Source organism: Mytilus galloprovincialis, chromosome 9 (assembly GCF_965363235.1).
Source record: "Mytilus galloprovincialis chromosome 9, xbMytGall1.hap1.1, whole genome shotgun sequence".
NCBI classification, from domain to species: domain Eukaryota; kingdom Metazoa; phylum Mollusca; class Bivalvia; order Mytilida; family Mytilidae; genus Mytilus; species Mytilus galloprovincialis.
Window position 1 is genome coordinate 45881768 of NC_134846.1, and position 16694 is coordinate 45898461.

The window sequence follows — 16694 nt, forward strand, 5'->3', positions numbered from 1 at the left end:
AGATGAATGGTTTACTGATAGTTTGATTGCCCTTTGTATCATTTATTCTGATTGGTTTTAAAAATGTGTTAGGTGAATGGTTAACTGATAGTGTGATTGCCCATCGAATTCTTTGATCTGAAAGATTGTAAAAACAGTCGTTGCATGACTACTCTTCTATCCGTGTGTTGGCCAGGATCACGGACTTTCTTACTTATCTGGATAATGGTTACTGAATTGGGTATTTGTGTTTTGTAGACGAAACGCGCGTCTGGCGTATATACTAAATTTAGTCCTGGTATCTATGATGAGTTTATTTACAACCACTGGGTCGATGCCACTGCTGGTGGAGATTTATTTCCCCGAGGGTATCACAAGCCCAGTAGTCAGCACTTTTTGTGCTTACATGAATTGTCATTGATATGGTTATATTTATAAATTTACTGTTTATAAATTTTGGAATTTTTTGAAATACTAAGGATTTTCTACCTCAGGCATAGATTACCTTAGCTGTATTTGGCGAAACTTTTAGGAATTTTGGTCCTCAATGCTCTTCAACTTCGTACTTTATTTGTCCTTTTTAACTTTTTTGGATTCGAGCGTCACTGATGAGTCTTTTGTAGACGAAACGCGCGTCTGGCGTATATACTAAATTTAGTCCTGGTATCTATGATGAGTTTATTTACAACCACTGGGTCGATGCCACTGCTGGTGGAGATTTATTTCCCCGAGGGTATCACAAGCCCAGTAGTCAGCACTTTTTGTGCTGACATGAATTGTCATTGATATGGTTATATTTATAAATTTACTGTTTACAAATTTTGGAATTTTTTGAAATACAAAGTATTTTCTACCTCAGGCATAGATTACCTTAGCTGTATTTGGCAAAACTTTTAGGAATTTTGGTCCTCAATGCTCTTCAACTTCGTACTTTATTTGTCCTTTTTAACTTTTTTGGATTCGAGCGTCACTGAGAAACGCTCGTCTGGCGTATATACTAAATTTAGGCTTGGGTTGCGTTCAATATCGTAGAGGCTACATAGTGCTACGTAGATTTTGACTATTGAACGTGTAGCTAAAGACTAGTTGTTACATAGATATTGATAGCAGCTACGTAGCTGCTACGTAGCTGCTACGATATTGAACCCAACCCTGGTATCTATGATGAGTTTATTTTGTCTCCACTGAAACAAGCCTTTGCGCTCGAGAGTACCTGCCCGTTGAGGATATTCCAGAAAGACGTGTGGTAAATACAAAACAAACCTTGTTAATACGTTTAATATTGACCAAGATTAGATAACAGTTTATTCCATTCATTATGTCAAAACAACCAGATGCTACATCTCGTGTTTTTTTGTCGTTTTTTTGGGGGGGGAGGGGAGGGGAGGGGGAGGTATGTGTTTCTTTTTTCTGTTTGTATTATTTTGTCTGTTGGATACTTCTTCAAATCTTTTTTGGTAGAGGACTAGGTTTGTGTACAAACATGTGTAAACTTTGATTGTTGTTTTATTTCCCCGCGTATTCTACATTTCCTATATATATGATATAATATGCAAAGTTTTTGTCAATAAGTTAATTATTTTTCTTATTTTCCTTTTACAGATGTAATATCGGATGTTGTTTCATTCCATTCTGTGTGGATTCGTGTAAAGATACAGTACACAACTGCCCAAACTGCAAAACCGTTGTTGGAAAGCACAACAAGATATAATTAAAATATATATTTACAACTGTGACAAATGTTAAGGACAACAACTGAATAACTTTTCCTTATAATTTATATATAATTTTATATTTATAGCGAAAAAAGCCTTCTAAGACTGTTTACCTATCAAATTTGGTAATTTAGTCGAATTTCATAGTTTGAAAAACGTGTATCAGATCTGGACAATGGCAGGTCCGCATTAACCCCCCCCCCCCCCCAAAAAAAAGGAAGGAGATCTAACTCTTTTAAGACCCTTTAAACATTATTATGAAAGTAAGAACTCAATGAACGTTATATTTTCATTGCCAATCAATTCATTTATCAAGGATATCAATGTAAAAGTAAGTATGCAATAGATTTTACTTATTATTGTTACAACTATTGTGACTTCAAGGATTTTTATTGTACAATGTTATTTCACTTTAACTTTTTATTGTAATGTTATGAATGAAGCAAACATTTTAAAATCTGTACCTTCGACGCTTTTAATATTATTTATATAATTAATTATAGTTAATTAAAATGTTCATTCTGTAAAAACATGAAATATGGAATGAACGCATGTTTATTGCTGGAAACAACATGTTTATCTTAAGAGGTCTTTTGCTGGTGTTAGGGGGATGTTTTATAAGCAATTACCATATATTTAATTTTTATCACACTTATAAAATGTTTACTTTTATAAACAAAATAGAAGGATTTTATATCAACTAATGAAGTAAATACAAATAAAATATTTAAATATATTTATTTAGTTGCCGATTTGTCTCCTATTAAAAAAGATTTCATGTTTTCTCTTATTCATCGATTCATGAAACAAAATTTAATATCATAATTCAATTGGTTGAAGTTTGTATCGTTCCCCAGGTAAAAACACATAACCAGGCCATTCGAAACTTTGTTCCCCCTTTAATGGTAATAGAAACAAAGTGACGATTGTTGGCTCCATATTTCTTCTTTGAATACTGTTAATGGTATTAATAAATTCGAAACCTTTCTGTTGTAACAGATGTTCGCAATTAGGCGATAAGGTAGCATGCATGTTCCAAATGTCTGATTCGGTCTCTATTCCTTTGTAACTTACAGATATTCCACATGAAAAACATTTAACCATATTGTATCCTATGAAATAAAATCCTGACTTTGCCAGTTGATGGCGAGTAAAGTCTTCTGCAGACTCTAAAATCTGGAGGTGCGAGTCGGAGATTTTTAAATTTCGTAGAGAAATCAGCCTACTGTCTTCTGATGAAAATGCATCGTTTTTGGTAATACATTTTATTCTTTGTGAAGGAAGTTTATCGGGCGGTACATGTTCTCTTACAAAATTACACGATGGTGTCACTTGTGCATGTACAAAGAGAGGATCTTTATCCGGTTCCCATAAACATTGGTTATAACCACACGAAAAACATTGCGCAACATCAGGTTTCATCATGAAAACAAATCCAGATTTTGCCATGACTTCAGCTGGTGGAACATTTTCGCTTGGCCAGACACCTTCAAATGACTCTCTTCGTTTTTGCTCATCAGCATATTCTGGAAGATGCAGTCGCCCTTTAGTACTAGCCTCAGTTGTGTAATTTGTTTCTATTGCAGACTTTACCTCAGCAAAGAAATTTGAAACATAGTTTTGTTGCTGTTTTCCGTAAAGTCCAGTTATGGAACAGACAATCAACCATTCTGTCTGCGTTTCCATTAGACTACGTGTGTTTAATAGACTAACGCACAACTGAAGTAAATCGTTTTTAATATCCAATATCTGTTCGCTTGAAAAGTCACTTCGAAATGACAAATTGATTGTAGTATCAACCTGAGAAAGAAATCCGCACTGCTCACATGCTTTTAACGTGTTCATAGCATGGTGTTGCTCTAGGTGTTTTGAATATTCTAACAACTCTACTTGTAAATAGCGATTTTCGGCAACAATTAGAACGCACTAAACATTCCACCTCAAGTTGACAAATGTTAATCCTCTCAAGAGAAGATAATCTGAAACGTTTCCGGTTTCTAATACAGAGCAATAGTCCACAGGAATAATTTTAATCGCTTGTAAAAGTTGCCTTTTCCAATCTTGTTTTCGAATTGAGAGTTTCAGAGTTGTTTTAAGACACCACAAATTTTTGGTGCAATTCATTTCTCCATTCAGAAACAGAGTAATGAGTCTACTGACGTCATGATTGATCAGATCTAAAGCCATTTTTACCATAAAGATCTTTTCATCATCGTCATTGAACTCTTTTGAAATTACAAATAATACTTTTTTACATTCCAGAAGTAAATTTTTGAAGTCATCAAAAATGGTGTTGCCAGGATCTCCGTGCCTTTCCAGACATCGATATGAAATACTTTCATCATGGAATAATGTATCCAAGATTTCACGTGTGGTGAAATCGTCACTTTCATCATACAATACAAAAATGTCGACATTTGGTTTCTTTTCGTTAACTGTCTGATCTCCATCCATCTGCTCCACACTCGATGTCAATTGTTTACAGTTGGTAGTGTCTGCCATTATAATAATGATTGCGTTGCGATATAAATAGTTTTTCAAATCAATACGGTTATAACGTCATGATCCAGTCTACTGGCTTTGAAAAGAAACACTATAAAAATAGCCAACGGGATTAGTACGCATTACAATGTAGGATATATTTTATAAAATGGGAAAGCGTTGACCCGCGAAACCTTAAGTATATCATTTTTATAAGAAACATCTGGTCATCGCTTTTAGGGTCACTTCGATATGAAGAAATGATTGTTGAATCAACATAAGAATGAAAATTCCCATTTTTTTTTCATGATCTGTAACGAGAAATCGACGTTGCTGTACAGCGGTTAAATTTAACGAACTTTTGAACCCAAAAGATTAGGGTATTTTCCAATGCTATTAATTTTAAAGCTTTAACTTTCTGTTGCCTTTTTTATAGGAAAATTTCACCAAAAAAAACATGAATTTCAAACATTTTTTTATCAATTATGATAGTTTGACAGATAATTTTTCGCTGATATTTTTGTTCTCAAGATTTCTTTTAATTTACCAAATTCTATTTAGCATAGACACCGACCGAGTACGATACTAGAGAAGGTTATAAAAACTACTAGTAAACAAAATGACAATGATACATGAATTAACACTTATATATGTACATGCTTATTGATAGAGTCACAAAAATAGTAGCAATGCTGTCACACACTAGGTTTTTATTTAGTCATTTTAAAATATGAGAAACTTCGTCTAGGAAATGTATAATTTACTTAGTAAGAATAGTAGGTCTTATGGGATATTTATATTTCTTTTCTCGTCCCAATCAGATTTAAAACCTTGTATACCTTCACTGTAGCCAGAAGTAATCATTAATTCAAACTAATTTCTTTAATCTTGTGGTTTTTTAAATCTCATCAACAACTTGTTTCCCATATTATAGTAGATGCAGTATGTTAAACATGTTACGGTAATTGTCATTGTACATATTAATGAAGAAGGACGAAAGACAGAAGTGGAACGTTCAAAAATCAAAGATTTGAAAACAAAATGACAACGTCCTGTCTAAAAAAAGAGAAAAGAAAAACAGACAAAATAGTAAACAAGACACAAAGATAGTTTCAGGTGGGTGTTACAACGTTATGAAAGAAAATGGACTTAAAGGTCTGGACATAGAAATTCAAACTTATTTGAAATGGCTCATGATAAAGAAAAATGCATATAAGCATGACAATTAAATCAATACTACAATAATTAAAATGTTATTATGTCTCGTATACATATTTAATGAAATGAAGACAAAAGACTGATTTTATGCATAGAAGATGTGATAAGTATGGTGGCCGGTTAAAGCCATTTCACGTTTTCGCGTTTTCGCCTTTCTTATTCAATAAGGCGAAAACGCGAAATTGCGAAGTCGAAAACGCGAAAACGCGTATAAAATACAATTTGCTGGAAGTTGTAGTTTGGACATTTTAAAATAAATGAAATTAATCATTATTATCGCCATGGTTACTTAAAATACATAATATTTCATTTAATGCTCTTGTTGTGAATCTAACATTTTTGACATTTAGAATAGCTTGTGTGAAAAAAGTTTAAAATTTAATACATTGTGGAGATAAGACTTTTGTCAAATAAAACTTGGGACAGTTTCGCAAAGCTATCCTAAGACCTGTTATAAGATACTACAATATCTTATGGCATGTCTTATGATCCACTTAGGACTATCCAAGACCTCGCCCTTAAAACTGTCGTAGGTTGATCTTAGCAAAGATATCCTAAACCTGTCGCATGATGTTTTAATTTAAACAAAAAGTAACTTGGATTTATGGAAAATTCATGTAAATGTAGAATGTGTTTCCCATATATTACTAAACGCATTGATTAATATTTCAAATTTTCAAAGATGGACATTTGTTCATCTACAGGATACACCAAGGGACAAGAAATATACTCTTGAATGCAGTAGTCAATAACAACAATCATCACCGTGTCAGAACCAGATTTACAAAACAAATCTGGTCAAGTAACAAATATATATATATTTTGAAATGTCAAAAATATGATTTCAAGCAAATTGTATACTCAAAGGCATTTTATACAAATGCATCTGTTTGTTTTTTTTTTTTTTTTTTAATTTGTTCAGTGCTAATAATAGATTTGACACTGTTAAAAAGATTGTCACTTGTTAGAGTATTTGAAACAAAGAATGTATTAAAGGAATTGTCTAATTTCTGAAAATATTTAATGTAAACCACAGATATGAAATTTATATGACAATCATTTGAATGACCTATACTTTGTAGTCTTGTCTCCAATTATATTTAAAATGTTCTGTAATAATAATATGTATTTCGTTTTTCGTAAAAACTCGAAAAGGCAAAATTGCGAAAACGCGAAAAGGCGAAAAAGGAAAATCACGAAAAGGCGAAATCGCGAAAAGGCGAAATCGCGAAATCGCAAAGCCGAAAACGCGAAAAGGCGAAAACACGAAGTCAAAAACGCGAAAACGCGAAAACACGAAGTCGAAAACGCGACAAGGAGAAGTCAAAAACGCGAAATCGAGTTCGCGTTTTCGACTTCGCGTTTTCACGTTTTCGACTTCGCCTTTTTACGATTTCGCGCTTTCGACTTCGCGTTTTCGCGTTTTCGACTTCGCGATTTCGCGTTTTCGCCCTATAGAATATAAAAGGCGAAAACGCGAAAACGCGAAATGGCCTTAACCGACCACTATAGATAAGGACACCATCGACATACCAATTGTTATTAAGAAAATTAGCTGATAAAATTTCAGCTCCACTGCAAGTGAATTTATAGGAGTGTTAACTAGGATATCAAAAACAAGAGTAGTAGCTAGGATACTATTTTTATTCGTGTTTAATTGATGTCAGATACTATAGCCGTATTAGAAATATAATAAACTATTCATAGCAAGCGTTTTCTGAACTTGGTAAGAAGAATAGTCTATTATCATAATGGATCCATATATTCAACCTTCTTCAAATATCAGCAAATATAAAAATAAAAACTCCAACTATCACACGGTGTTATTCTTGACGAAAGTTGTCATTGTTAAAATTGTAATTAGATATAAGTGAATCTTGGTTTACAACACCATGAAGGGAGAATGGAGTTAATAGCACATTATGAAACAAGGAAATGAAAATCTTGGGAACTCATTGAATTCGCTCAAAAAAGGCAATTATACGACAGGAAGAAATTCAAATTTATAAAACATGCTTTACATTGTTATAACACATTCATATTTTCATCTAAATATAAAACACGCACATCAATGAGACTAAAAGACAGCTTCATGCATTGGAAATATAGGAACCCTCACCTAGAAATCCTTAAATTCACTTAGCATAAACAATTTACTATTAGGAGTCCTTATATTTCTTTTTCTTCCGATCAGCTGAAAAGCAGGTCACTGTTTCTGTAGCCAGACGCGATCACTTCTTGACAAGTCCTGTAAAGGACCGGCTAATTTTGCTAAAGAGGTTAAGGATATTGAAAAATGATGTGGTATTTTTTTGGGATTCTTGTCTTTATTGACATACATGTTTGTTTGTATAGTGATTAAGATTATAAAACAATGTTTACTGTTGTACCTCTATTTTTTTACATTTATAACTATAATGTCTGTATGTTTTGTTCACACACTGCTGTAAATATAATGGAATTGTATGTAACTGTCATACAATTGAGAGGTTTAGCTTGCTGTAAACCCAGGTTTAATCCATTATTTTCGACATGAGGGAATGCCTATATCAAATCAGGAATACGCACATATATATGCTTGTTGCTTTCGATTCGTTTGAAGTGTTTGAGCTTTTGATTTTGCCATTTTATTAAAAAAAACTTCAATCTTGAATATTCCTTGGAGGTCGTTTTTTGTTATTTTACTTTATACAAAGTATACTTCTCTCCCAGAAACCTTTGCTAGGACTGAGTTTCTTTGCAGGTTGCTAGATTCTTGTGTTCAAATTAAGATTTGATCATCTTGGTCAGCTCGAAAACTGATGCTAGAGGGTGAACGGCATTTACTATATCATTATATAGTCCTTACCACATTGTTGTTGCGGTCATAATACATCTGACATGTGATTATTCTAATCAATCTAGCAAGTCATCTAAACTTTCCGATTTGAATTTTCCTAGGAGTTCGCCATTTTAATTATTTTCCTGCTTCATAAGACAGCGACATTTGTACCTTTGTTCATAGATAAAATGAGCACTACAATTTTACAAAATAACGAAACTAAAATAAAAACAAATTCATTCACTTCGTTAAAGTACTTTATTCTTCAGGGTTTTGCCGGTTTTAATTTTTGAAGTATGATGAATTTTTGTATTTTAATCCTCTCCAGTATATCTTAAAATATGTTCAGTGTATTAATTGAAACATATTTATACTTAAATTTGTCATCAGAATATATTTATATATTCAATAAACATCAGTACCATATCAAATCTTATTTCCACATACAGTTGCCTATCAAATGGATCAATAAACACAGAAGATGTTTGAACACTTCAATATAGTATCAGTGAAGAAAAAATCGGTCATGCATATTAAAATGCTATTGGTTCACACCTGACTGACTTCATGTAGTAATGATTTCACTTTTCCAATATCTACGTTTGAAAATACATTGTGGATTTTCAATGATAAAACTATAGTTCCTGTACACGTAAGTAGAAAAAGGTAGTTTTAGTTCTCGTAGTTAATATTTTTTGGCAGAATACAGGTTGCATTCGGCGAAACAATTATTTTCTTGTGTTTTTTTTTTATTCTGCCATTCGTGGATATCATTACGCGTACTACAGAAACCGCCATGAGAAACGTCCATTATATGTTTCATTAAAGTAAATGTAACAATGTCAATGACAGATAAAAGGAGATGTATTTTAATCTCTCAAACTTCAATTGGTTGATTGCCAGACGTCCAATGTCAAATACAGATGATATAAAGGAGATATATTATTATCATTTTAGCATTAAACATACGATCAAAACTGCAATACTTTTATTTTTCGCATACACATTAAACCTTTTGATTACAAAAAAGCGGAGGAATGCAAACCTACAAATGTCATGTGTTTTGCTTTCCGTTCATATGATTCAGGATTAAGAATTCAAGCAAAATCTTATTTTCTCAGATCCTGAATTTTGTAAACACAGGAATTTGCCAGCAACCATCAGGAGTTTAGCCGTTTCTTCTTGTGATATTTGTGAACAAATGAAACCGAACAAAAAATATAAGGTTAAAGCGTTGTTTTAAATTTCATCTTCTAACAAAAGCAGTTTTTTTTTTCTTTTTATGTTTATAAAACATAGACATTACGGAGTATGTCTGCCTGATAACATGTTCGATATATTTGCAGAATTTTATTTTACAATTTTATTAACTTCGGGCATTTATACTTATTTCTTTCCAATGAAAATGAAACAAAATGTCAAATTTGACTCGGTTGACATCATCCGAATCAAATTTCCACAAATGAGCAATATTTTACCAGAAAGATATTTTGCCACAGGATGTCTTGAACAAGATTGGTAAAGTGAAATTAATTTCGTGCTTTTTTTATTACTATTTTAAATATTCAAATGACATTTTCATTATATATTTTGTGATGCAGAGTGACAAAGCCAATTGCAAACAAAAAAAAATTCAGGAATTGGATAAAGTTGGATAAAGATTTGATTTATTTTGGAAATATGTCAGTGCTACCACCACCTTATAGCAACCCAGGTAAATGCAGCTTCTTTTTTATTTAGTTAACTGCGTTGAATTTAGTTTAATAATAAAAAAGTTTCACTCCATTTTCTTGAGGTTCTTGCGTAAGGGAAAACAAACGTTTGGTTCTGATCTCAATTTTGAATTGTCGTTGAAGTTCGGTATTTAAGTTGTTTTACTTTTTACAAGTATGGATACACAACATATCGATGAATGCTGGGAATTAATGTTTATGGCGAACTTAAAATGATTGGATCCTTCTATCCTTTCGTGACCCGCTATTGCAGGTCGTCTCAGTGGTCGTTATGCGTTTTTATCCTAAAACAAACGTTGCAGATCCACTTTGAATCTTTTCCAGTCTTGTGATATTTCTGTATTTGGAGAAGCTTCCAAATCATGTTTACGCACTCAAGTATGTGTCATACCACTGAATGCAACATATTTCCGAGGTATATCTAATGTGACAATAAATATACATTTCCCTTCAAAAAAACCTTTGCTAGAACTAGATATCGCAGCAGATTGTCCGATACGTGTGTTCACATTAAGCTTTTCCTATCCTTGTCAACTTTGCCAATTCGTGCAAAGGGTGTAAGGCATTAGTTCCATTCTCGTTCCATTGTGTTGCGACTGAAATACGTCTGACATGTATGTGATTACGATTAATTGTAAAAAAAAAAATAACAGGTCATAATAACTTATAATGAGCAAGAACTTGAAAGAACCCACTACATATTTCTGAGTTAACAGTTTTCTTTAATTCAAATATGTATACTTGTTCATAGCTATCCTGGAAATTAATAAATACAAATGTTTGTCAGAATGACACTAGCTTTTTCGCTTTTGTGAAAAGGTATTTTCTTATATGTATGCGACAGTTACGTTTATTTGTACTGCGGTCTGGAAACCAAAGAACTATACTTATCGCAACATTATTTGTGCAAGGTTGATTGTATATCAACATCCTGCTAAACATTGAATACACTATAACTGTGCACATGATCAGTCGAGTATGTCGTTTTTGTTGTGCAACCATAGTGATCTATCAACATATTTATCATTTTATAGATCTATTCATGACGTTATTACTTGTAACTGATCATCAATACATAATAACAGATTATCCTGAACTTGAACCAATACTGACATTTTTATTTGTACTATTTAAAGAAACTAGACAGTCGTAATGATACACTTTTGGTTAAATTAATGTTTTGAATGCTTTCATGTTTTATGGAAAATTGTATGTCATTTAGAAGTACTAGTAAATTTTATCATTTTATGTAAATTTCAATGAAATTGAAAATCAAGTGTATTTTAATTTGAGAGACCTATTAAATATAAATCGGTAGTATGGAATAGGATGATTTACTCTGAATATTCGAAATTACTGGAGTGGATCGGTCAAAATTTTGTGTAATAAAGTGGAAATAAATCATAATATAATCACTGTTTGTACTACATAATATTAAATTTCTTCCAAACTGTGTAATTTCGTTTTAATTTAAATTAAAATTACAAAAATATTTTTCGAAAAATGTAGTCACGATTAACAGCAGTGTTTCTTGAAACATAAAGCTTCGATACTTAGACTCGTAATGTAATAGGTTAATATCAGTGGTTCGGATTAGCATAGTCGACAATGCATTTAAAAGAAATCAAAATGTAAGGTACACAATTCAATACCGATAATACGAAAGCCCAAAGAGTTTCTAATAGTTCCTTCAGAATACGGTATGGACATTTAAAGGCTGTTTGTGAAATTAAAAATACTATACAGTCATGTTGTATTAAATATTTGTTTTATTGGAATATCTAATGTTAAACCTTTTATTTATTTGCTTAACAATATACATATAGATTAATCTATACAGCAGAACATTTCTTATTCAACTAAGTATCGACATGAACAATTATATAATAAGTGAAAATGAAAACACCACATTTATATTTTTTTGCGTCCGCAGCGCTATTCTGGAATCATCTTCATCTGGAACGCTCAAATCCGAATATTGCAAAGCCAATTATATGTAAGAACGAAAACAGTTAAACAGCTTTATTTGTGTCACTTTGGTTTTTTAATTCAGTTAAGTCATTCCAATTGATATTTTATAGTGTGTCTTTTTATGTTGTGATGTTATACTACTGTTTCAGAAAAGGGAGATGGTTTGGTACCTCTAAAACGTTTAATCCCGCTACATTTGTTTACACCTGTTCTAAGTCACGAATCTGATGTTCAGTGGTCGTCGTTGGTTTATGTGGTTCATAAGTGTTTCTCGTTTTCCGTGTTTTATATAGATTAGACCGTTGGGTTCCCGTTTGAATGGTTTTGTACTAGTAATTTTTTAGGCCCTTTATAGCTTGCTGTTCGGTGTGAGCCTAGGTTCTGTGTTGAAGACATTGTACATTGACGACCTATAATTGTTTACTTTTATAAATTCTGACTTGGATAGAGAGTTGTCTCATTGACACTCATACCACATCTTCCTATATCTATATATGACAAAAACAAACAAGACAAAAGAGATAGCCTAATCTATCGAAGGTGAACCTGGCATAACGTAGTTGAAATCCGATTTTCTTGTAATTTCAAAATTCATGGACAAATTAAGAGAGGTTTATTATAAACATGTCAGTACAGAAGTTCTTACAACTGAGCTGATAATACCCTCGGAGACTCATAGTATATTATCTTTTTTATTACAACATAAAAACAATTAATATACTCGACATTTGTTTTAAGCTCAAACACATAATATATAATTGAAATTCAATATAAACCAATTCGAATGTAAAATCTAACACATACATTACAGTGGAACCTTTTCTCGTTCGCCATTACTCTTTATCGACCTCATTCGCCTAATTATAACACCTAGTAAAAAATAAGACGTTGGCATATTGGACATATGAACATTAGAGAAAATGGAAAAATGAAAATATAGTCATATATAGAGATCATCGGTAAAATACACTAACGTGCTGAGCTGTGTGTTATTGCTGAAAGTAGAGCGAAATTTGGTTCATCATTGGAGACTCTTGCATCTTAAACTGCCACAATGGAAAACGCTCTTTGTTTATTTCCTGGTAAAAATCCTCAATACTTCTGGTGCTATTTCGTGTACACACTCTTTAAATAAGTCTGTGCGATTGGATATTTTAATGAGGCTTCATGACAAATTAATCTTTACCTCCAGATAAACAACCAGGACATGGGCAACCAGGAGGTCTACCCGGATATGGTCCGCCAGGTGGTCAACCAGGAGGTCAACCAGGATATGGTCCGCCAGGGGGTCAGCCAGGGTATGGTCCACCAGGTGGACAACCTGGATATGGTCCACCCCCGCCTCCAGCACCATATCACCAAGGTAAATATGATTTTAGTAATACCCATTATATGAAGTTTCCATTGTAGGTTTAAATGAAAACTACCACTTGTATATAAAGCTAGAATCTCAGAAACACATGTATCCCTCACATGGAATTATGCTTAATTTCAATAACGGCCCGTATCAAACCTATTCAATATCATCAAGTCCGGCAGCAATTAGCCTTGCTGTTTAAAGGATTTTTCATGCATTTTCTGTCAATATAAATACGAGCAGAAATTAATAATTTAGTTACATTTGGTTATGGTTAGAGTGTCATCTGATAGGTATACGACGAACTAGATAGAGACTCAATACTACACAGTAATATTCATTATTTGTGTCATATCATTTTGTCAGATGTTTCCAATGTCTTGCATGAGGGACAATATGTACCATTGGGCCTCATTTAATAGTGAAATAACTTGTTGGTTTGTATCTAAGATGTTTTTCATTGTAGTTTATTTTCTTGTTTAAACGCTTAAAGTTTTACGTTATACTCTTCTTAGGATGAACATTTCGTCAGTGCATGCGTAAACATCAATATGAGACTGAAAGTTTTTCTTGTATTTATGTTTTGTTTGTTGTTTTTTCTTGTTTGGTTTGTTGGATTATTATTCAGTTTTAACAGAAAATTTAGGGAAAAGAAAAAGGCTTATCGAAAGATAAAAGATTTAAATTTGTTTCCATATTAGTATTATATTTTGTTATTCTAAAAATTGATGACAACCTCTGAAAATGAATATGAATGCTGCCCAATCATATATATCGGTATAAGTCTTGATTAAAAAAAGTACAACTTTATAAAAAAAAACAGCAAATACTTAATCAAAATGATTCTCAAAAACCTAGAATAGACTTTTGAACAGCGGTTTACTACTTTTGCCTTTATTTACATTCCATTTAACACCATATTATCTTACTACAGTTTTGAACGATTAAATCAACCCGTCATATAAATTGATTTACTAACAATCGACATCTTAAATGTATTTACATAATTTAACATCACACTTTAGGTCAACCAGGATATGGTCAACCAACAACAGTTATCGTAACACAGCCGATGATGTCACCACCGATGAGAGAGTCGCCAGTTGGTATGACTTGTCCAAACTGTCAGAAACAAATAATAACCAGCACAACTTATCAAACTGGTACATTAACGTGGGTCGCATGTCTGGTTCTATGCCTTGTTGGGTAAGTTTCTTATGAAAAAAGTAAAATATCAAAAATACCTACCTCCGAGGAAAATTCTAAATGTAAAGTCCCATAGTAAATGGCAAAATCAAAAGCTCAAACACATCAAAAGAATGGATAACGACTGTCATATTCCTGACTTGGTACAGGCAGGAAAAGACACAATGTGGGAGTAGAAAGACAGTTATCTACCGGTCGACAGTAGCATGTATGTTCGAGGAAGCGTCCACTTATCTTAAATACACAGATTTTGTCAAATCAATCCCACGTGTTGAAAAAAAGTATAACAAATATACCAAACTTCAAAGCAAATTTAAAAGGGAAGTCGATATAAAAACTGACAAAATCAAACACAATCAGCAGAATTAATGAAAAACAAATGCCATAATTAGTGAAACAGGCATGTGTCAAGAAAATGGTGGATTGCGTCTGGTTTAATAGAGGAAGATGGGGTCAAATTATCTCTACATAAACGAATCCTTGAATAAAACTCGTCCCTGTTAAAGTAGTTTCCTGTTGCAGTTGAAACTTTCTTACTCTCTGATCTTATACAACATACCTTCTTAGAAGAGAAGTCAGATCTAGCTGCCTTCCATCTATTTAAAATCTACGTGATTGGTGTCTTTATAATGTATTACTTGTTATCGACCATCTTTTATACTGGACATCCTTTATGTTTATGTATAAAGTAAAATCACAAAAATACTGAACTCAGAGGAAAATCAAATCGGAAAGTCCCTAATCACATGGCAAAATCAAATGACAAAACACATCAGAAACTAATAGACAAGAACTGTCATATTCCTGACTTGGAACAGGCATATATATTTGTTGCAATACATATATTTTGAAACAATGACAGGTAGTAAATTTGTAAAAAAAACATAAATAGAAACAACAGACCACTTTCATTAAAAGTTTAATTTGTTCGAGAAAGGCATAATGTAAAAAGTGAATATTTGTTATCTTGCAAATGTTACACTATAAATGAGTATAAAGAACAGATCTAGAATGGGTGGATTAAAGAACAATTTACAGAAACCAAACACTTAAGTAAAATACACTTAGCTAAAGATCAGATGATCGAAATTCAAATCATAAACTCCATCTTTCATTCAAGACCCCTCAAGCGCCAACACTTTGAGGGTCCATGATTGGTTAAATCTTGAATCATGAATTTTAATGTGGTCAACTACAAAATCTAAATTAGTAATATTCTTAACATGATATTTTTGAAACTACATTACAATTAGCAGAAAGTCTTATACATTGTTGTCTTTTCGGTTGTAGATGTGATGTTGGGTGTTGTTTTATTCCATTCTGCATCAGTTCGTGTAAAGATACAGTGCACAGTTGTCCAAACTGTAGAACCACTCTAGGGAAGCACAACCGGATGTAAAATCATTGGAATATGCGCATTTTATATTTATTTATTAATTTGTTTCCATATCTTAAAGATATGATAACGTCTGTGATATTTTATTGTGAATAGATATTAACTCTTTTATTCAAATAATCTTGTTATTCATTGAACATTTTTACTGTCTTAGTAAATAAATAAGCAAAACTATTTGAAGATATTATATTTGACAGTGATAACCTTAATTATTGCTCGGCATACAATGTTTTGCTATTATCTTTACTTGATATTACATTAATTCTTTAAAAAAAATATATATTGTTGTTGTTTTCGAAATTTGTTTTTGTACTACTCCTCAACTACGACCCTGTTAAAACGTATATTTTTAACTGTTTACATTATATTATGGTAATGAAGAAATCCCTACATACTTACAGTCCGCATTGTCTATGAACTAACTTTTTAATTTAGATTTTAATTAATATATTCCAATTACTTATTGGTGTTTAACATTGGCAAAGGCGGGTTTATTGAAAAAGGGGAAAAGAGAGAGCTCTCTGCTTTTTTAGTTGTTCTACTCTTAAACACAAGCAAATCTTTCCTATGACACTCTTACATATATTAAATAAGGCAACAGTAGTATACCGGTTTTCAAAAGTCATAAATCTATCAAAGGAAATCAAATGCGGGTTATAAACTAAAACCGAGGAAAACGATGGAAAAACAGAAACACTGGCGTACAACAACTACCAATCAACCACAACTGATTTGTATAGTTCTGTAGTTTGTTGAGTAAGTTAATAATATTTTTTTTTTTTCGAAGAATAGAGGTCTACCTTACATGCTTATCGAT

At 32.4% G+C, this 16694-nt stretch overlaps 1 protein-coding gene and 1 pseudogene across 1 annotated transcript; one reads left to right on the forward strand and one right to left on the reverse strand.

Annotated features, from left to right (window-relative positions):
* Nucleotides 1–1687: 1687 nt before the first annotated feature.
* LOC143045105 (uncharacterized) lies at nt 1688–4278 on the reverse strand (annotated as a pseudogene).
* A 4449-nt stretch (nt 4279–8727) lies between these two features.
* Nucleotides 8728–16052, forward strand: LOC143046918 (lipopolysaccharide-induced tumor necrosis factor-alpha factor homolog). Its single transcript, XM_076219965.1, has 5 exons — nt 8728–8866; nt 9818–9928; nt 13111–13281; nt 14301–14481; nt 15772–16052. The coding sequence occupies exons 2-5, from the start codon at nt 9895–9897 to the stop codon at nt 15878–15880; spliced, it is 495 nt and encodes a 164-aa protein (XP_076076080.1). The 5' UTR covers nt 8728–8866; nt 9818–9894; the 3' UTR covers nt 15881–16052.
* Nucleotides 16053–16694: the final 642 nt, after the last annotated feature.

Excerpts from the sequence above, each read along its gene's own strand:
- LOC143046918 (XM_076219965.1), top strand. The coding sequence starts at position 9,895 with ATGTCAGTGCTACCACCACCTTATAGCAACCCAG. Across the intron at positions 9,929-13,110 it reads ACCACCTTATAGCAACCCAG|ATAAACAACCAGGACATGGG; the intron begins GTAAATGCAGCT and ends CTTTACCTCCAG. Across the intron at positions 14,482-15,771 it reads CTGGTTCTATGCCTTGTTGG|ATGTGATGTTGGGTGTTGTT; the intron begins GTAAGTTTCTTA and ends TTTCGGTTGTAG.